This window comes from Fulmarus glacialis, unplaced genomic scaffold, assembly GCF_000690835.1.
Source record: "Fulmarus glacialis isolate BGI_N327 unplaced genomic scaffold, ASM69083v1 scaffold20793, whole genome shotgun sequence".
NCBI lineage: Eukaryota > Metazoa > Chordata > Aves > Procellariiformes > Procellariidae > Fulmarus > Fulmarus glacialis.
Genome location: NW_009201300.1, coordinates 33663 through 55797, shown reverse-complemented (window position 1 = coordinate 55797; position 22135 = coordinate 33663). Strand labels below are relative to the sequence as shown.

The 22135-nt window shown below is 40.6% G+C and overlaps 1 protein-coding gene across 1 annotated transcript; it reads left to right on the top strand.

The window, feature by feature from the left end:
- Window positions 1-234: 234 nt before the first annotated feature.
- On the top strand, window positions 235-12178 carry EPHX1 (epoxide hydrolase 1, microsomal (xenobiotic)). Its single transcript, XM_009573904.1, has 8 exons — window positions 235-417; window positions 2238-2418; window positions 4648-4875; window positions 5886-6015; window positions 6518-6732; window positions 9128-9236; window positions 10224-10349; window positions 11829-12178. The coding sequence occupies exons 1-8, from the start codon at window positions 238-240 to the stop codon at window positions 12052-12054; spliced, it is 1395 nt and encodes a 464-aa protein (XP_009572199.1). The 5' UTR covers window positions 235-237; the 3' UTR covers window positions 12055-12178.
- The last annotated feature ends 9957 nt before the right edge of the window (window positions 12179-22135 follow it).

Below are 22135 nucleotides of genomic sequence, written 5' to 3'. Positions count from 1 at the left end.
TTTACTGAATGTCTTTTAAGTAAAACACTTAATTCCTCCCCATTTAAGTTGCGTAGGTTATAACATCCTATTTCTGAAATCTTACAGAAGTGTTGATGTCCTGTGAGTGACAGAACATGTAGATCGAATCCTGTCTTTAAAAGCGAGTAAACCTCTACCATCTTTACAAAGTATGTCGCATGTCTCTGAACTATCTGATTAGGCTTACCAGAGCTCTGTTCTTCTCTTGCAGGCATTATGCTGCTCGAAGTATTCCTGGTTCTGGGGACAGTCATCGTCTACTTCTTACTTTCCAAGAAGAAAGAAGAGACATTACCCTTCAAAGAGGGATGGTGGGGTAAGGGACAAAAGCCTGACACTGAAGAAGATACTACTGTTTGGCCATTTAAGGTGGAAACTACAGAAGAAGAGCTGAGCGTAAGCAAATCTCTATACTGGGGAGAGAGAAGTAAGAAATGGCCAAATAAATGCAGAACTTGTTTGGAAATAATGTTTAAATTGAACCAATAGTTACATTCATGAGAATGAGCAATGATGTCCAGGACTTGGGGGAAGGGATTTTTCGGTACTTCAGAAGATAGGCAGATTTCACGTCCTGCTACACAATTTTGTTCTCAGCTGGCTGTTGCAAGATTGCTAGTAAATAAACCTCCTTTGTAAAGCCTAATAAACATAAAAATCATGTTACAACTCTGTGTTCCTGTTTGTGCACCTTCCTCAGTTTGATTGTGTAGACCAGAATAAGAATGTCTTTTTTTTTTTTCTTTCAAAAGCAATTACAACTATCTCATTTTCTTGACTGCTTTGTTTGCAGCTGTGTTGGATGCTGATTCTTCTGTAATTAATGATCTACTTTGGTCAACACTAATACCACAGTGATAATTACAGTAAACACATATGTTGCAGAATTTGTTACATAGCAAGATTTTGATTGTGTGTGTTTAAGTCAGGGATTGCACAGTTTCATAGATCTGTGTCTAGTAGTGGTTCAAATAGTACTCATGGGATTGCTCATATTATTCATTTATAATGGAGTCCTATTTTACTCAGTAAGGCCTGTTTTTTTTTAACACTTTGTTTGCCCTTCTTAGTGGAGGAGGACATTGATCATTGGACATTGATCTCCAATATGTTTTCCTCTTATGCTGCAGACACAAAGCTAGATAATTTCTAACTTATGGATGTTTTTGAAACATGCAATTCTGTATTATGACAGCTATTGCAACATAATCCATTAGTAGAAAACTCTGTTTCTAAATATATTCTTACATAAACGAGGAGTTAAAGTTATGCTAGCACACATTACTAAAACATTTTTAAAAAAGTATTAAGCATAGACAAAAGCATGTATGTAAAGACATGTTAAAAACTTAATTTAAAAATCCGTGCTTTCTTACATGTGTTAAATGCCAAAACCAGTGACCTTACATACTAACATCTTGCCTAGACTGAGACTGCCTGCTCAGTGTGAGGCATGAGCCAGTGCATCTTAGTCAGAATGAGAGCTACCTCTATTGTTGTATTAGAAAATGCTGTTCAGGTTTAAACCCCACAGAGGTTTGAGCAGGATTAGATTTCTAGACCTGCCTTCCACTCTCAACTATTCTGTGGTTCTGTTTGCAGTAGGAAGGGGCTCTTCGCTGTCCTTCCCTCCTGAGTGATTTTGGACTGATTTTGCGGTATTGTCAGCATCCCCTGTAACCTTGAAGTGCAGTAGGAAGGTCACTTGAATAGTTATTCTAGATTGGGAAACTTTCACTCCATCAACTTTGTGGCCATGCAAAATCCCTCACTGTTTCCCAGTGAAGACGCCCAGCCCCTTGCTTTGGGAAGGAGAGCAAAAGGTTTGGGCCAGATCCATGCATTGATTGTGAGGTTGGGCTTGCAGGTAACCTGGGGAGCAAAGTACCATGGAAAGGCAACAAGACTTACGCTGTGAAGCCACAGTGCTGTCAGAAGAGTGTGTTCTCCTCTGTGGTTATCAGGTTAGCCAGCCCTGCAAAGCAAAGACAGAGAGAGTGTTAAGAACAGCTGTAAAGGGAAGAGGAAGGAAGCCATCTGGAGAAGAGAAAGAATTGGAACAGCTGATGGAGCATCAGCAAAATGCACAGGTGTCATTAGAGATGTTATTTTCATTGTTCTCATTTCACTTGGGAATGACTAGAAACCATGCACAGTAGAGCCCAAGATGGCAGACAGAAGTGTTTGTAACGTCTCTTCTTTCTTTTTCCCTGTAGGACTTATTTAGGAGGCTTGACCAGGCTCGATTCACTGAGCCACTGGAGAACAGTTGCTTCCATTATGGGACTAACTCGATGTATCTCAGGAAGGTTATCTCCTACTGGAAAAACCAGTTCAATTGGAAGAAGCAAGTTGAACTCCTCAACAAGTACCCACAATTCAAAACTAAGATTCAAGGTGTGTGGCTTTTTCCCTTAAAAAATAAACAGTAATATATAATCTTGTCTACAAGGGATCTCGGTGGTAAGAATGCTCTGATTGTGTTGCATGGGCCTTCCCTCCCTGGCTGCCATGGTGTGGATCATTGGCATTACTGCTGAAGCAACGAGAAACTCCTTCATAATTGAAGCCTTTAGGACAAGGAACGACAAATGGAATTCCCTTGTGCATGGATGGGTTGTCAGCTGGTGTTAACAGGAGCCAAGCACAGGCATTTGGAAGCAGAACTGGATCTTAAGATGTACACATGTTCCCTGACTTGCATGCAACCATGCAGAAATATGCACAGATGCCTCCTCTTGCTCCATGTAGTTCCCCAGCTGCTGCTGTCACAGTGATGCCATCAGTCTGGCAGCCCTCCTCAGCTGGGCGTGCTGGCTGCTCAGGTTGTCCTTGCTTGGCAGGGCAGATGTGCTCTGCTGCACCATTTCAAGCATTCACAGGTTGAGAAATGCAGAATGCCTTTCCCCTGGGGTTGATGTGCTGCCAGGTGTGAGTGAATGGTTTGTCTTTTCATTCAAAGCACAGACACCTTTTGAAAGAGGCCATTCAGCTAAGGTCTGGTGGTGCTGGAGCTTGGTCAAACTGGACGTTTTAAATGCTTGAATTTTGGGGGTACAGTTGTAGATCTGGAGCACAGCAGGCCATTGTCTCCCATGATGGCAAAATTCAAGCTTGAGATTATGCTATTATGTTTTTACTTGCACCCATAATTGTACATTATTTCAAATGTGGCAGTTCACCATAATATTTAAAATGGATTTGGGACAATAAATGGGTTTTACATAGTGGTTAGAACATAAAGATTTTTTTTAAGTGTATAAAACATTGTTAGTGCTGAAAAAGATAAAAGCAAAAAGCCTTCCCTTAAAAAAGAAGAAAAAAGATGTATCATCTGAGATAAGAAAGGGAAAAGAAGCTAAGGACAATGCACTATGTATAGCAATAGAAAGAGAAATTTCAACATTAGGAATGATGAGCCATGAAAAGACAAGATCAAACATACCGTATATCAGATTCCTAGCTTCTGTCATCACTTGAAAGTTTTTTCAGAGAATACAGAAATCCACAGAATTGTCAAGGATGGGAAAATCTCAGTCAGTGAAACAGGGTGGGATTACTGGTAAGCTGGAGCTGATGTGAGCAGAATGTGCTTAAATACATCAAGAAGTGAGGCATTCAGGCTCTACTAAGGGCAAATTATTGTTTCCTGGAAAGCAAAGCCCTGAATGGGTTTGAGGAAAAGCAGTTCACCTGGAGCAACTAGTGCAGTGCTCTGTGAGGCCTACTGCTTACATGTTTTAAGGATCACAAAGGAAATAGGACTGCAATTTTTACCTTTTTACTTAACAATGAGGAGACTGGTACTAGAACATCATTTCCTGTTTTGGTTTACTCAATGAGATACTGAAAGCTTTGGACAAAAGGTAGAAAAGAACTACAAAATTGAACACTTTAAATCTGTTTTAGTAAGGCATGTTTTCAAATCCTTGATTCAGCATGATTGGTTTATCAGCAGTTAAGATCTGTGACTTGATTACAGGCGGCATCCACAGACAGAGAATACTTAACTGAAGGCTTTTTAAATTCCTTTTGCTGTAACATTAGGATCAATGGCTGGAGACAGAAGCCAGCCGTTCAAATGGAAAGTAAGACATGCACAAAACAAGGAAAGTGATTAACACCCCCAAACAAATATCTGCTAGTTATGATGGATTCCCTATCTCTTGATGCCTTCAAGTTGCAATTGTATGCCTTCCAGGAAGAAAAATCTGTGGTTGGCTGAAGCCTATCTAGTGCCATATAGAGACATTTGGGTAAAAATTAAGGGCACTTGGACTAAATGATGTAATCGTCTCTTCTGCCTTTAATCTGTGTGAGTCACTGTGTTACCGTTAGTAGATTGCTTCATTTGTATGTCTTAATTTGCTAATTTATTTTAAAACAGAAATATGCCGACCTCATTTGGCTGCTGTGCTGCTTAATTGCCCACTATAATATATATATATATACTATATATATACACACACACACTTTAAGGTCCTTGGATAAATGCATCCAGAGAAGTGCAGTGTGTTTGCATGCTCACCAAAAAAAGACTTCAGAAAAGATTTATTCATAATCTGTTCTGTGATTAGTTTCAGTATCATGGTAAATTTGGGCATGTTAATTATTTTATTTTTACAGGCATTGATATCCATTTTGTTCACGTAAAGCCTCCTCATTTGCCTGAAGGCCAGTCTGCAAAGCCATTATTAATGGTTCATGGTTGGCCTGGCTCATTTTACGAGTTTTACAAAATCATCCCTCTCCTGACGGATCCTGCCAGCCACGGCCTCAGTGATGAACACATTTTTGAAGTCATTTGCCCATCTATCCCTGGTTATGGTTTCTCAGAAGCACCCCACAAAAAAGGTATGATGTATGAGAAGAAACTGAACTAACACAAGCCTAGTCTTGTAGTGAGATAGCCCCCGTTAGCAGAACAGTAACTCCTGTCTGCTCTTGTTCTCCCAGTGTAGAAAAAAAGAAGGGAAGAGGGAGATAAGAGTGTGACTTCAGGTGACACCATTGATTAGTTTCAGGAGCAATGTGTAGATAATTTACAAAGGACTATAAAAAGTTATGAAGTGACAACTCATGAATTGTAATTGAGTCAATGAATTGTGTGTGGGTGAGCAGGAAGAGTAAACTTAATTTGTTCCGTTTGGGTATTTTGAATCCATATTCAACAGCATTATACAGGTAGGTGAGAAGCAACAGTTGAAACAAATCAATTCATGTATCTACATAGTAGATTGTGGCCAAATACCTGCTTGTTCAGCTTGTGCTCTGAATTATACAAACACAAGCTGCAACAAATTGGAGCGAAGTAGTATTTAAAGTGATACTGAGTTTAGTATTTAATTATGTGTGCAGGTGAATGATGTGGGGAAGGTTGGTTTTGCTTTTCTTTACTTCCCTGGTTGTGATTTATGTGGTCAGCATTTAGCGAAGCGGAGAAGCGCATTACTAGTGGAAACTTAAAGTTTCCAACTATCATTAAGATGAGATTGTGTTCACAGTAGACAAAATGGAAACACTGCCTATGCAATGCTTAGTGCCTCTGATAGAGCTCAGCTGGAGCATGACTACAGTTTAAAGGGAGTCTGGGCAAGTGTTGGGCAAGTGTGTGGGCAGCTGGTGTGGTTAGGAGAACACTAGTCTGCAACGAAGGCTGGATTTTCTCCTTATGGTTTCTGCTTGCTCTTTAGACCTTCCCTGGATAATGTGACAAGGGTTTCCATATAATGTGTCAGACAGGCAAGGAAAAACGGACTTGTCACTTTTTAGGAACTTGAACGTTGCCTTTATGGGGAGAATAAATGCTGCACAGTCAAGTGTAGCTGGAATTAATGCAACGGTGTTCTTTTTTTTTAATGTAGACTTTAATTCTGTAAGTGCCGCTTCTGTTTTTTATGAATTGATGCTCAGACTGGGATTCAACGAATTCTACGCACAAGGTGGTGACTGGGGCTGGCTCATCTGCACCAATCTGGCCCAGATAGCTCCCAAGTGAGTACCCCTTTGGTACAGTGCTGCATGATTGGCATGTAAAGCTGTTTTATTCTTTAAATAGTTATTTCTTGTGCACTTGAGAGTTCCTGTCCAAGTCCTCATATGAGTACTGTGTAGTTTATCTCTACAGTGCTCAGTGTTAAGCAGTGATCCAGAATTACTATTACTGTAGTTTATACTATATACCTGTTCTTTCAAACAGTTGTGCAGTAGCTTGTAATGGCCCCACTGGGGTCTGGGGTGGGATAAGTACTCATAACAAAAGGAGGATTTGTGGCTTAGTGTCCCAAGAGTGTGTGCTGATTACTGACCGTTACCCCTTTGACTTGTCATTTTTGTGTGAAAAGCCACACTACAAAGTACAGCTAAGGTCATGATGTAATTAGCAGGTCAGAATTTAAGTACGTCCATTTTTGTTAATAACATTTTAAATACAACAACTTTGAATCACATTTCATTTTTGTTAATTTGTGGGGGCTTTTTCTGTTTTTATTTTTAGCCATATGAAAGGTCTCCATTTAAATCTAGCCTCAGTTACAAACATGGGATTCACTCACCTGCTCTCCATTCTGCTGGGCCGCTATCTTCCAGGGCTCTTCGGTTTCCAGGATGAAGATGTTAGGCGCATGTTTCCCTTCTGGAAAAAAGGGCTCTACAGGATCTTGTTGGAGTCGGGCTACGCTCACATACAGGCTACAAAGCCTGATACTGTCGGTAAAACAAACAAAAAAACCTTTTGAGCTCAGAATACTTAGCCTGTTCGTTTTAGTTGTACTTTCATAGAAACAAAACTTACTGCTTAAAATATGCAGAAAATCAGTTCTTTTCAGGGAAATTGAAGTAGGAAGATTAGAGGTTTTAAAAGGTGGGCTCCTTTTCTGTATCCAACTCAGGAAAGGTTACATATGGGTATATAGTACTACACTCCTGCATGCAGAAGTGGTAAATCTGGACATCAAAATTGCACATGCTTTAAAGTGCCACTGACCTAATTTTCAGTTTTCATAAATAAAATAGTTTATTTAATACTTTTCCACTTCTGCTATCACTGGGGACTGTAATTCTATTTCAAATGCAGCTATGCTGAGAGCAAAAGATAGTTTCTTCACAGAGAATGGATCACATTCAAATGATGTAAACTACAAGAAGCTTTTAGCTGTCTCAGCACGCAATGTAGCTTATTTATAGGGATAACTAATACCTGAAAAGTAAAATCAAATTTAGTTCTCACTCTTTGTTCTGAATCACTTGCAGACTTCCAAGGAAAAAAGAAAGCATACCTATGAATGTTCTTTCTAGATGAGCTAGTCACTCAGGTTGCTTCACTACTTTAAGTATCTGAGTATTAAGGGTTTCTATTTTAAAAACATCTTTTGCAACTGAATTGGACAACTGAGTCAAGAATACTGAATATATTTTAGTTTAGTACGGCAGCAATTCACTCATGGATTTTATTAAAAACATAGCTAAGGAAACTATTTCATGATGGTTTTCCATAAACTTACCTATAGAAGCACTAAAATGTGTAGGCAAAATGATAATTTTATGGATTTTAAATAGTTTTGCTTCCTTTGAGTTTTGATTTCTAAAAATTACTAGTCTGTAATTCCTTTTGTGCTTTAAGAAAAGGTGGGGAAGGTGGTAGCTGAAAGGAGCCTAGTCATGCTCCTTCTGCTGTGGTTTTCTGGCTGGTTCTTGTCCCTACCAGTAATGTGTGGTCTGTCAGAGCAGACTGCGCAGACTGGGAACGAGCAGCAAGTTCATGTTTTGGGAGTTTTTTTGCAATTTTGAGGACAAAGAAGAGAGGAGCATGGCAGGTGGCAGGTTCCCATAGGGAGAAAGACACTCTGAAGAAGGGAGCAGAAGGTAGCTGGAAGCAGCACAGCCATGGAAGCTACCACAGTCTTCCTGAGACTTCTGGTGGTACAGGGCTACCTTGCAAGCTGTCCTAAGCAAGGAGGTTGTCTCTGGCTCTTGGTATATACTGTGCTTGCTAATACTATACTCTTGATTACTTCAGAGCTGGCTTTTGATCAAAGTGGCTTGCATGGATTTGATTTTACACTTATTCTTTGGGAAACCTGCATGGAGTATGGGTTCATTTTCAACTGACTGAAATAGGCAGCGCCTGTATTCAAAGTACTTGGGATTGACGTCAATTTTTCCTATATGTAAACTGATGTACTCTTTGTTCACAGTAAGTACATGAGAACAAGCTATTGCTTGTCTAGTTCTCCAGATCTGGAAAGCATGCTCAATATAACTTTTTCAAACACTTGGTATTAAATTATCAATGTTAGTTATTTGATAACTGAAACTCAACTATCATGTTTAAATAGCAATTACTGATGAAATTGTGCTAGCTGTAGTGTTAGGCATCTTTCAGAAAGGTTGGGTTGCACGGGTGGAACTTCAAATACATTGCTGTTCCTCAGGAAAAGCTTTTTCTAAGGTTTTTCTGAGCAACTGGAACAGTTTATGGTCCCTGTATTTCACAGCACTAGGATGTATTAGCAAAGTTCCAGGTGCAGGTGTGTTTTTTCTGTCCAAGCAAAACAAACTATAAAAAGTATACTAAACCTTGTTCTACATGAAGGCAGTTGGCTATTGCTAATTCAGAAGATGGACCTTTTAGCAAAGCCTTGCTCTTACTTAGTGACTTTCTAATAATAATTTAAATGTTTTTGCTGTTAGATAACGGTGCAAATTCTCCTGGTCATGTGTAGGCATGTGGGGTTTGGCCCCATAATGCTGTTTAATACATGACAACTTCCAGATTAATGGAAGCAAACCCTACTTGGCACATAGAGCTTAATCTTATTATCTTACAAGAAAAAAAAAGCCAGCAGAAATCCAATACTGTTACATCATTTCAAAAAACATACAGTGTGAGCTAATGTGGAGCCTGTTGGTTTGCAGATACTATCGGTTTATGATTCAACAATAAATGGCTCCAACTTGTTCTACTATTTTATTTATTTAAGAACAGAGCTGCTGGAACAGCTTTGTTAAGTTATCTACCCTGTATTATAATGGGCTGCTTCTATAACCGTCTGAGTCCAGTAGTCAGATATTGCAATTTTACTTAAATTTTCCTCCTCCTTTTCAGGCTGTGGTTTGAATGACTCTCCTGTAGGACTGGCTGCATACATCTTGGAGAAGTTTTCTACATGGACTGATCTGGAATTCCGTAATTTAGAGGATGGAGGACTAGAGAGGTAAGCATTTCCTCTTACGCCATTTTGGATGAGGTGACTAAACTCTGAGTCATAGCTAAAGAAGTTTGTCTGAACTCATCACCTCACATCTCGTAGGGAGCCTGTAGTGACCACAAATGGTACAGTGCTGTACTACAGCATGCAAAGAAGTAAATAGGCTTGAAGGCTGATGTACTCCCTTCCCACTTTGATCTCCTAGGAAAGAGAGACACCCTGCAACTTCTGGGGATTAAAAACTGACTTATGTGGAAAAATCTCATTAGGACAGAAAAACAAAAGTTTAACCTACATTAAAATGCTGGGAAACAGAACTCATGATTCATTTTAATACTAATACTTAACTCTATGAATTTGCTTTAAATTGATCAGTATTGCTTCATCTACCTACCATTTGCTAATAAAGGATCATTCTTAGTGTGCAGCAGAAATCTGAGATGAAGTCTCCTTTGAAAATTGCTGAGATCCTGGCAGGAATGGAGCAAAGGGGCATGTTATGAAAAGGTCCAGTGGCAATGGATTTGAATAGAATGTTTGCACTGCATACAGCTAATAATTTGATAGGAATCATGCACTGTTTACAGCACATGTGGTTGGTGTGATGGCTCTACTGAAGGCTCACGGTAGCATTTCAAATTATGAATAAATAAATGGCACAAGCTGTTCCATGTGCTCTTCTGCTTCTACCCTCTCAGTCTATGGACAGTATAGACAGCTGTGCTGGAGCATAAGGTGCTTGTTGGAGTCTGTCTTCCCTGTAGAAGTTAAAATGTCACTTCCCAGTTAGTGTCTGAAAGCCTTTAACATGCTTAATTGGTCACTGACAGAGGGGGAGTAACACACTTCACCTCTCAACTCTTAACCAACTTAACTATTTTTTCCTATAACTTTTTTTCTTACAACCAAACCAGTCAAGTCCCTGCTAAAGTAATGCAAAATAGTATTCTAGAATCAGTTCTAACTAAGCAATCTCTGGGCTTACCTATTCAGGAAGTTTAACCTGGATGATCTGCTCACCAATATCATGATCTACTGGGTGTCAGGCTGTATAGTCTCCTCAATGCGTTTCTACAAAGAAAACTTACAGAAGGGGATAGGCACACAGAAACATGAAAGGTAAGTGGGGGTTTTTCTTTAAATATTTTGCCCTGAACTTAATTTTGTGGTTGCAGACAGGTTGTTTATGTCTTATAGCTGCTGCAAGTTTCTGAATGTTGAGAAAAAGCAATGCTGTATCACAACATTCCTCCACAAGACAGGTCTATTAGTTGATGTACTGTGTTGTGCTTGGAAAACATGGTAATTGGGTAAGAATCCTGAAGCATCAGTAAAGAGATCTGACTTGACTTTAGTTATTAAATTAGCCTGTGACTGAGTCATGCAGTCAGTTTTGTTTATAGTTTGTTTTTAGTTCTGGTACTTTTCTGGACACAGTTTCCCTATTTCTACAAAAGATTTAAGTCCTATCTTTGGAAGCAACTTAAGTATACTGACAAACTGCATAATTTGAAAGTCATTAAGACTGATGTTCCTGCAGTGCAGACACTTAAGACAGCAGCTTGGTTGCATATACTTCTGGCAGATTGAGTATTAGTGAAGGCTTAAACCTACCCTGAGGTATCTGCAACCACAGCTCACTGCTGTGGTATTTATTTACCTGTGAAATGATGCTCCCAGGAAGCTGACTCAGTTCTTGAAGCTGTTGTGGCTACATTGTGGGCTATCCTGCTACTGTTCTGCTTACATGAGATGAGCTATACGAGCTTCTATGTGCCTAGAGGAAGGAGTCTCAAAGATGTACATAAAATTAGGCACCCTGTTTTCAGGCTTCCAGTGGTTATGTGCCCAACAATTTTTGTATCTGAATTCTAAAGTCTGTCACTTCTAACAATGCAGCTTATGTGTACGGGATATTTAAACCTAGAAAATGTTGCTCTGTTTATAAAAAGCGTGGTTCATTCCACTTTGTAACGTAGTCTTCCCCTCAAATCCAGTTGCTTCCCTAACGCTTGCTAATGTGCAAAGCGTTCTGTAGAGTTCATCTGTGCCAGTTAAAAGCAAGAGCTTTACAGGGTAAAGTCTCACGTTCAGAAATGTTTCCTCTGAACTAGTCTAGATTTACTCTCTATTATTCCCTCCCTCTCCTCCCCCTTTGCAGCAGTTCAAGATAATTCTTCCCCTATCTACCCTCCAGTTGTCCTGCCAGGCTTAACATGTTCTAGTTGTAATCTTCACTGTAAATCTCTCTCCAGCCCTTGTCAAATTGCGTGCTTTCCCCTCAATACATGACTCGAGCCCTGAATGCAGCATGAGGAAACTCGATACCCACCACCTCCTAGGGATCTCTTCTCAATTTCCATGCTTCCAACTCTTATGCCCTGGATCCCTTGCAAAATTGCCTTAATATTAATGTATGCAAAAATTTTATTTTATGTTTTTTTTCCAGGAATGGGAGTGTTGTCTAGTCTTCAAATTTAAGATCTGGAAGTCAAATTTTAATTGCCTAACAACAGTGTGCCCAACTGTTTAAGAACAACATTTCCTTGGGACTTTCCATTTCTTGCCAAGTTAAAATTATTCTCTCTCCTCTCTCAGGCTCACTGTACAAGTACCTACTGGCATTGCCTCCTTCCCTAATGAAGTCATGCACACACCCCAGGCTTGGGCCCAGAAGAAATACACCAACATAGTTTCCTTCCATTTCATGCCTCGAGGTGGCCACTTTGCAGCTTTGGAGGAACCTGAACTTCTTGCTGAAGATATTCTGCAATTTGTTGGGAAAGTAGAGAAAGAGCAACTTTGGAGAAAGAAAGGAGAATAACTCCCCTAGCAAACAGCAGGGTAATTGCTTATAGCTTAGCACATGTACAGGCCTTACTAAGTCTACAGTAATCCATGTAATTAGATCTTATTCTTGACGAGATGTGAGAGAGGACAGCAAGAAAACTGCAGTATATCTCAGCGAGATACTGCTGTGGGGACCTACTGATTCTGGGTTGGTTTCTTTTGTTCAGCTAGGCTAAGAAAGTAGCATGAAGATTACTTGGTTATCTTCTCCCCCAAGCACAGACTTCTAAAATCTGTTCTGTAGTATTCCTGACTTGCTTTGAAATTGAAAAATAGACCTTACAACTAATAAAGTAACAGTTTAATTGTTATGAAAGGCTTTTTTTCACAGCAGCAGTAAAACTTGAGTTGTTGTCGGTGTGAGGTTCCCCACATAAAGAATGGGGAACAGCCTAGCAAGACCTAACTTGCATGAGTGCATCGGTTAATCGGCATCGATGATCTACAGTACCTTTAAACTAGCCAGCTGGCTACTGCTGGCTGCCTTTCTCTTCCAGCCTGGGCTGTTAAGCAGCTTCCTGGCTGTGAGGAAGCTCAGCTCCTCTGCACCAGGCTCCTGGGACAGCTACATGTGAGGAGCAGCTGAAACACACAGGCGCCTGTAGCTCAGACCAGAAGGAGGGGTTGGGTAGGAGTAATTATAGCCCAAGCTACCTCTGCACTGAATTTGTACTCTTATTGAAAATCATAGCCCTGGATAAGCTCAAGACGCTGTGGCTTTGCACTGCTTCTGCAGAGTATTGTAAATACCTCTTACTAAATAATAAAAATTTGATTAATTCAAAATTAAAAGAAACTTGCATTAAAATTTTGAATAATACCTGTGTGTTTCTTATAGATTTTTTAGTAACTGAGATTTTGCTTGGTGACAGCAAAGAGAAGCATCAATTCAGAACCTATTGATTCTGTACTGCATCTGTTAAAAAGGTCAGATTGAAGGCAAACTGCTCAAAGAAAATTGAATTTGAAGGGCTGTATGTTTTTGCCAGCAACAGTCCCTAGTGTATGCAGTTGAGCTTCAAACACTCTTAAACCGTATCCAGATGACTGATTTCAGTGCGGTTTTGTCCTCCAGTCACTTCTGATATACTTCCCTACCCCTGCAAGCACAGGGAAATATAATCCACCAATAACACTTGCATGGATTAGCGTTATTTCACAATATTAATTGAAATGGAAGCTGTTAAATAACAGTCACTCCAGCAGAGCCCTGCTCCATCCCACAGGGCTTTAGTCTCAAGAACACCAGCTAGTTTGTTTCACATAAGGCAAGTCAACACTCCTGCTGGGCACATTTGAATCTTAGTGCTCAAAGCCACCTGATATGCCATGACAGAAAATCATTAGGGCAGACTCGTCATGAAACAGCTTGGATCAGTTTTCTAAGCAGAGATGAGACCTCTTGCTACCTTTCTTCTGCCTTCTGTGCTTCTGTACCTGGGTGCCAGCAGAGGAAGACACAGCAGCTCTCGGGTCTCCCTACAAGATTTGACTGCAGTGCTGCCTTAGACCTTCAAGCTGTACTTGAATTCTTTAAGAAATCTAACTGCTTCCAGATTAGGAGTGAGCTCTAACTACATTTACTTGTAAACGCTTTAATTAGTCAAAATAATTTGTGTTCTCATTTGCAAAATGTTTTGAATAGACAGGAAGAAAATACAGAATCATTCACTTTGTCTAAAATAGACTCTTCTCAGAGAAGACTCCCCAAACTTGTTTCAGGTTCAGTATATTAAAAAAAAGTCACTTATTCAGGAGGAATCTGCTCACCTCTTCAACGACAGCTGTTTACAGGCACCACTGTGCTCACTCTTCCGCAAGTCTTGATCTCTGGCCATTTGTTTTTGCCGTACTTCTGTCCCCTGTGTGGCCTTATATTTCAGAGCCGGAGATCATCCTCTCTCATCTTTAATGCACATGCAGACATCTGCTGTGGTGCTGGGGAGCACTGCCATGTACTGATATAACTGAATACTTCCCCAGGGACCGCTCAGTCACAACACAAATAAAGTAAGTGGGAAGGAAGTTTGCTATATGATACCTGCCAAACCAATTTTCAGATGGGAGTAGGTTTTCTTTCCCTTCTGGAGCAGATCTGCTTGAAGGGGCCCAGCCTTGATGAAAGAAGGCACATCAGGACTCCGTTTAGCGATCTTAGGTTACAGCAGCTCACCCAGGCTCAGTCACCAGTGAGAGCTGGACAAAAAACAACTGCCTGTAGAACCTTTCTATTTTTAAATATGCCTCACGGTTCTCAGCAATCTGAGACAGTGATAATGAATGCAGACAGTAAGCGACCACCTCCTTGCCCGCTCTGCATGCCAGGTAAGTGTGCTTCAGACTGCTACAAACACGAGCTGTCCACACCGTCAGTTTTACTTAGTGTAGAAGATAGGCACCGAGACACTAAATCCAGCATGAAAAGGGGTTTGATTAGCTACTGTCTGAAAGCAAAAAAAATCTGGACATAAAAGGTATAGGCTGTAGAAGCTTAAAAATGATAGTTAAGTGCCTGTTACATAGCAAAGGTTGCTCTGAATTCTGATGTCACACTTCTCAAACCTTAAGCCCACAGCTAGCAGCAGCTGTTGTTCATCACCTACTTGTCTACACTTAGACACAAAGATTCAGTGAAATACTATGACAATGTGAAGGATTATAAAATTCAGCTATGTGCCAGCTGTAAAACCTGCCATCAATTCCCATCCCCTTTTTCAAAATAATAATCTGTTTTTAGCAAAACGCAGCCAATCCCACTGCCTGTAGTGCAAGGTTTAATACTAATGAAGTGTTTGTGGGCTAGTGATAGTATCTGCATCTCTTCCTGCAGGGAGCAACCCTCCCACGAGCCTCGGATTTGGATTTGGTAACCACCTTGAGTGAATCCAGACTCGTTTCTGATACACTCTGGGATTGGCTGATGGGCAATTATTTGGTACAGTACTACAGTCAGTAGTGCAAAAGTCAGTCAGATAATCAGAAATAGTTTTAACATTTCTGTTAGCAAGTAACTGCATATCAGATTATTGCAATAGTAATAAGCAGTAAGAAAGGACTCCCTGCTCTGTTATACTACTACTTATTTAAGTGAGCGAGCTGAGTGCCTGCCGTTCAGACACCAGGTTTCCTCTAACAAGGCTAAATGCGCTGCTGTTGGGCTGGCTGAGCTGTTTCTTGGGAATAAGTCTCTTTGAAATAGTAGCCTTCAGGAGAATCCAGAGTCTTGTGACACTTTGATGCTCAAAACATTTTGTTTCGCTCCAGAGCCATTTCTCTGTGAAGCTTCCATTTCTGGACCAAAGTTGCCCCAAAGTCTCTGCTCAAAGAAACCGCTGTCCTAAAAGCCATTCCTCATTACGTCACTCCAAAACATGCATTTATTCCACACTAAAACCACAAGTAACTGACCTAAGCCCTGCTTTTTAATTAGCCGGTTACAGCCCGTGAAGAGTCTGGATAAGAGGTTCAGAACCATGGAGATGCCACTGAAAATAAACAGAATTTACACTCTGCCCCCTCCAGCTGAAGTGTTGAGGAAAAACACTAGTAAGGTCATCGTCTTCTCATACAGCTCCAGCTACAACCAAATTTATCTTCTGATTTTTAAACTACAAACCATAAAGTCCTGAAAAATCCAAGCCACTATATGCAGCCTTTTAACATCTTATACAACTAAAGAAGACAAGACTTCATGTACATTAAACAAAAAAGTCAGGCATTACTCAGATCATGAATGAAAAAAAAGATATGACTAGAAATCACACTTTCATACGAAAAAGGAAGTTAAACCATCATTTAGTGAAAAGTAGAATCTGTTCAGTCTAGCATCACAGTTAGATCTAGATCCATAAGAGGCACTATTCATCACCACTGAGTCAGCAAGAATTGCTTGGGGGCAGGGATTGATTGTTCAAGACAGTCAATCAAATGTACATTGTGTTTTACAGCCGGTGCAATACATAATACGTATTAAATGAAGATACATTTTTGTCTGAAAGAGGAATGGAAAGATCCTTCTGGATACTGTGGGAAGAGACAAGGAATAAATCCATATTGATTTCAGGGTAGCTTATTTTAAAACACTGAGAAATGATGCCACTTGTTTTACTTGCTGTAATAGCACTTCAAGGAACATAACTCACACTGAAACTGTCTTGCTTGGGATTAGTTTTCTTTCATGGAAGAAATATCCTGAGCAGTGCCAGACAGCCCTGATGGTGTTATGCCAATGCTGCTAGAAGAATTAGCCCCATTACAATTGTCAGTTGTCTTCTGGAGAGCAGTATTTATAAACAGATCTGTGCTGAGTGACAGCTCTTTCCCCTTGCTAGATGTAGTCCAAACTTCAGTCTTCAAAATACCTTCGTGACTGGATTTTAAGATTTTAAGGACGCTCTCCCTGTGTTTAATAACTGAATGTCTGCAGTTCTGAGGATAGGACGAACGATAAGTGAGGTTTAAGTGATGAGATAAGTGAAAAATAATCCCCCTTCGCAGCAATGGTTCCAATCACTGCAGGTGATCAATGCAGAGGGAGTACAGTACAGAGAAAAGGTGAACAGAAACACGAGAAGACAAAACTACACTCAGCCGCCCCGCTACTGAGTCAAAGGTACCAACGTGACAAACTCAACTGTATGTGAAGACTGACTCATGACTGTTTCAACAGCACAAAAGAGGTGCACGGAGGGAAACCGACTGCTTCACCTTGCCTATGCTGCCTGTCCCAGCAGCTGCAAGGGGCCCAGCATCTCTCTTGCAAAGCCTCCCGCCCCCAAGGCTGCGCAAGGGGCTCCGGCTGTGTCAGCAGCCCAGCTGTCTGCCCCTCGCAGCAGCAGCAGCTGCAGCCTGCTTTGGGCCCAGGGAGGACCCGGCCCTGGAGGCGAGTGAAAAAAGAAACCGCACACTCAGCTCGGAAATTCCTCCCAGTCCCTGACTTGCCTCCCTGGTATCCACTCCACATCCAATGCAAAACCAACTTTTGCCTGTCCTGCTGATGCTGGCTTCCTGGTAAATACCCCGTCCTTCTTAACACGACCCACCTACCTTTGCTTCATTCCTAGTTGTCCATTGCACAAGAGTATGTGGACGTGTCCCACGCCGAGGTACTCAGATAAGCGATGTCGACGTCTTCCTCTGCAGCGGGGGAAGGCCTAGCCCAGCTAACATTTTCCCATTGTCTGCACGGCATCCCTTGCTCAGTGCGATTTCATGAACTTGGGTTGCAGCTCTGCTCCAGCTGAGCCTAAGTAGTCCCACTCACTTTCGGACTATGGCCATCGCTGCCTTGTAGGATCTCATCTCTGCTCAGAGCACGCCTGCTAACCTTTCAACTTCCCCAAATGGAGGAAGTCTAAGAGCTTTATTTTCCAGCAGTTCTTAAGCTCTTCTGCAACCAAGCCTACACTGTTGAGGTGAGTTTGTATGTAAATACATTTGTATCTCTTGAGTTCTAGGAATTCTTTTACAGTCTCAAGGGAACTAAGGTCCATCCCTGCATTTTTGTCTCAATGGAATTTTTTTTTTTGCATCACCTCAAGTCTTTTGTGGCTGATAAAGCTTTTTGCAGTGATCAGAAAGCATTCTTAATCTTTCAGAGAAACCAGAGACAAAGAGGGATTAAGCAGTATCTCACACAAACTGAGCAGCAGAACCCATTGCAGAACACAGATATAGTTAATTCTCCCAACTTCACCACTATGTCCTTTTCACTTTTGAAGCTAAATAACAGAAATAATTGCTTAAATGATTCCTCTTAAAGGTGCACAACCAATTTATTTCTCAATTTTTGCCCTTTTCTTCCCAGCAGATTCTGATTTCTGGTCTCAGAAGTGAATCAATTCTTCCTATTTTAGGAACAATTTTGAAGCTACAGACGTCAAATATGAAAGAATAAAAGCCTACTCCATTCTCTAAAGCTAGAACCCTGTCATAAAAAAATTCAATGCCTGCAACCAAATTATGGTACTTAGCAATTCTTTAAATCACTTCCTTTTCCATTTGCCTCTGTGGAGATAGCTGCTGGTTTTATTTCTCTATGTTATAGATGGAGGGGGAAAAAAAATACTGATAATTTGCCTTAGGAAAAAAAAAATTTAGAATACAAAATAAGTTTTGAAATGGAACATCTTCACTTGAAAGAAGCAACTTGGGGCTTTACATTTCAGGAGAGCAGGCTGTAATAAACCTAATCGATCTGAAAAGCCAAGTGTAAAACACCACTAAATGCATGAAAGATTTTCATACAGAAGGAAGGCGAGCGGTGTACAAAAATACATCTTACATTCCCTCTGCCCTCAATCTTCCTCCTGTACTGCAACTTTTTTTTTTTTAATAAACATCCGAGAAGCACAACAAATAGATACCTTTAAAAAACAGTCACTAACTTCCATCACAAACTTTTACCCTTTTGCATCACTACATAAAAACTGGAGGTTCACAACCACACTGCAGTAACGACATGAGACAGCGACAAATTCTGGCTCCTATTTTATTTAGGAGAACCTTATGAAATACCATACATCAGATTTCTAGAACTCTATTTTAAACATCATTTTTGAGAATAGTGTCTTCATTAACTATTAACCAGCACTTAATTAACCACTGAGTCTAGAAACAGATGTGAAAATTTCCCTCTCTTCTTCTTGGCTATTTACAGTCCCACCCATTCCCACCTGAATATCACGCACAGATCTAGTACAGAGCATTCAAGGCTAACAGATCTTGCAACCACTGTCCTGTGACTTCTGAGAAAAAGCTATTTTACTTCAAGACCTAAACATAAACATCAGTTTAGAGTCTGGAATATGAAAGTGTTTTAAGGCCCTAAAATGACACTATCGTATTTGTATTATATCATGTGTATTGCATATCTATCACATCATAGGGAAATGATAAGAAGGTAGGGATGAAGCTCTGGACTGGTGAAGACCACAAACTTTATATCATAGATGTTGCCAACCCAATTTTAAAGAGATGACAACCAAGAATCAGAGAATTTGGGTCATTTTAGACACTTCTACAAACAAATACAATGTACTGAACCTTCTGAACATCTATCCAGCAGCAGGTAAATCAAGGTCTGAGGAGGGTTACAGCAGAATGAATATAGTTTCTCCCTGATAGACAATACCATCTCCACCTACTCATTTAGGAGGGGCAGGGGGGAGAGGGGCAAAAAAACCCCCAACGAAACAAAGACAAGCTTTTGTGCAGGAAGTCAAATACAGTAGTAAAAAGTGGTCTTTTTGAAATACACAAACTCTTAATCTAACCAGACTCGAGGAAATCTAATCATGGCTGTTACAGACATTTCCAAACCAGAACTTTAGCGGCAAGAGAGCTCCACCCAGAATTGATGTTGGAAATATATTTAGCTCGTGAAGTTAGTGAAATCCTTACTTAACACTACAGACATTTCCAAACCAGAACTTTAGCGGAAAGAGAGCTCCATCCAGAATTGAAGTTGGAAATATATTTAGCTCGTGAAATTAGTGAAATCCTTACTTAACACCACAGAGTATTACTTTCCACCAACCATTAAAGTTGGTCTTGAGGTGGGACTTTCAATCCATTCGAAGGTGAGTAGATCAGATACATGTTACACCAGAACTTACCTAGGAAGGCAGGAAATAAGCTGCTACAGCAGGGGACAAATCCTCCTCCAGGAAAGCAACAATGTTTGCTTTCAACCAGGAATCCAGAGTCACCGGTTACTGGTTGGAAGAGATTAGTAATGGAGGCACGTTTGCTTTCAACCAGGAATCCAGAGTCACCAGTTACTGGCTGGAAGAGATTAGTAATGGAGGCACATTGAGTAGGGAGAAGCAGCTTCGTATGCTATACCAGTTAATTCATGGGGCCACATTCATTGTTTCGTCAAAAGAATTAAAAGCTAATTATGGTACACGCAATAGAAAGACAGCTGATCTTGATACACATTCTCTCCAAATAACAAATGCTTACAGATTCTGCTGACAACGAACAAGTGAAGATAACCCAGGAGCTCTGTGTTTGAGCACAAAAAAAATTGGGAAGTTGCACTTGCTGCAACTGAGATGCTACAGCCTAACCAATAGAACGTCAGATACAAAGCAAGAGCCAGGAGTTAACCCAAGAACCAAAAAATTAGAGGGAAAAATGTTCCATTATAATGACCCAATTTTCAGTGTCATTTGGTCATTTCCTTTCTGTTTTGATCTGTCAGACAGCTGTCCTCAGAAAGAAAGAACAACTTCTGTACCTGTGAAATATCTGAAACAGGCACTTGCAGCTGTTACAGACAGGTGACAAGCAGAATCATTCGAGAAGTCTTTAGATTAGACAGAGAAGGAATTTGCAAGGCCAGTTTAAGAAGATGTCCTCTTTGAAAGTTATGACCCTGGCCATCATTTGGAATTAACAGTGTGTATTTCCTTGTATTGTTGCAGTTTAAAGACATTAAAGTGTGTCTTTTCTTTGTACTCAACAGACTTGGGTTTGTGTTAGTGACAGAAAAAGACCCCTCCTCCCCAAATCTTCCTGTGCCTCTCACCTCACTTTTGCTAAGAGCCAGAAGAACAACTCTGTGGTCTGCTGCTCCTAGGACAAGCCCACCTTCTTGAAAAGCGTAAGAGCAAAAGGCTTCCAAATGCTAATAAATGAACTATCTGTAGATCATACATGAGAAAGCTTTCAGTTGTGCTGCTAGCATCTGTGGGTAAGCAGAGCTGGGAACCGGATTTCTGTAAAGAGACAGAAAGAACATGGTCTAGTGCTACACTGAAGCATGTAAAAACTTAGTCAGCACAGAGATCTCCTTTTGGCTCAGGACATGGGAAAAGCCCAAAAGAAAACAAGGCATGAACGTGTGCACCTAATGCAAATAAGAAATTGCAATCTTCATTTGGGTGTTGAGGATGTGTTGTAATAGGGCAGGAGGTGAACCAGATTGGGCATACATATAGAATAAGCTCTAACTGGCATAGAGCTAGGTGTATCTACACAAGCCAAGTTTTTTTTGAGTCTCAGCATACCATATACGATTTTCTTCACTATAGAAGAAAATCATCTATAGTGAAGTTTTTGCACCGAATTGTACAAATATCAAATGGGCTCCGTTCTTCAACTTTTAAGAAGTTGTCCCCTCAGTTGTGTCACAGAGAATCCCATCACAGACCACACTGTAGGGCTTACTCATGTTTGAGTGTCAGGCTTGTCCAGGATTCATGTTCCACAGGAACACTGCTGGTGGCAGCTGCTAGAACACAAGTAAGGACTTAGCAAGGAGTGAGGTGGGGGGGAGGAGCTGTTCCAACTGAGCGATGCAAGGCAAGCAGCAGGCGCTGGATCTCAGCAAATATGGCTTCTGGGAGCTACAATCAGTAACTCCAGCTGGGTCATTTGCTTAGGCTTCCTGCCAAAAGATTTATAAAAAGAACAGTAAAGAATGTGCAATGGCTTTAAATATGGATTTCAAATACAGTGCAGCCAATATCCACATTTGTTGAGGCTTCCATCCCTCGGCTTTTCTCTAAGGCTCAGCAAGGAATGCAAGGAGTTTCTCCTGCTGATCTAATTTTATCCTCTCAGAGATATCCACCAGGATGAAGGAATGAATTAGAGCCAGTGCAGTTTCCTAATTACTTCCAGCTCTCAGAGAGAGACCCAAAAGATACTAGGGAAGCAAGCATAACACAGCAAAGCTGATAAACCAGCCTTTAGTTTGTGTATTGCTATATATGGAGGTCTTACGATAATTGACTAATAGGTGATCCCAGCATTTACTCAAACTAGTGCATGTCCTAATATCATAGACATTTCTATGAGTTTAACTGCAACAGATTACAGCAGCAAACAAGAATGGCTGCTACATGATAAGTGAAATATGCAGGTGGTTTCCCCATCAGACACATGAACTGGTTCCTTCAACACCAGCGATGACTATTTAGCAAGATGCAACTTTCCATTACCTAGTAGGTTTTCCATATTCTGTATCTGAAGCACATTAGCATGACTGGAGGTGGGTTTATTCATGTTCACAGGAGAGCTGGCCCCGTCTGTACTGAACCTGTGCC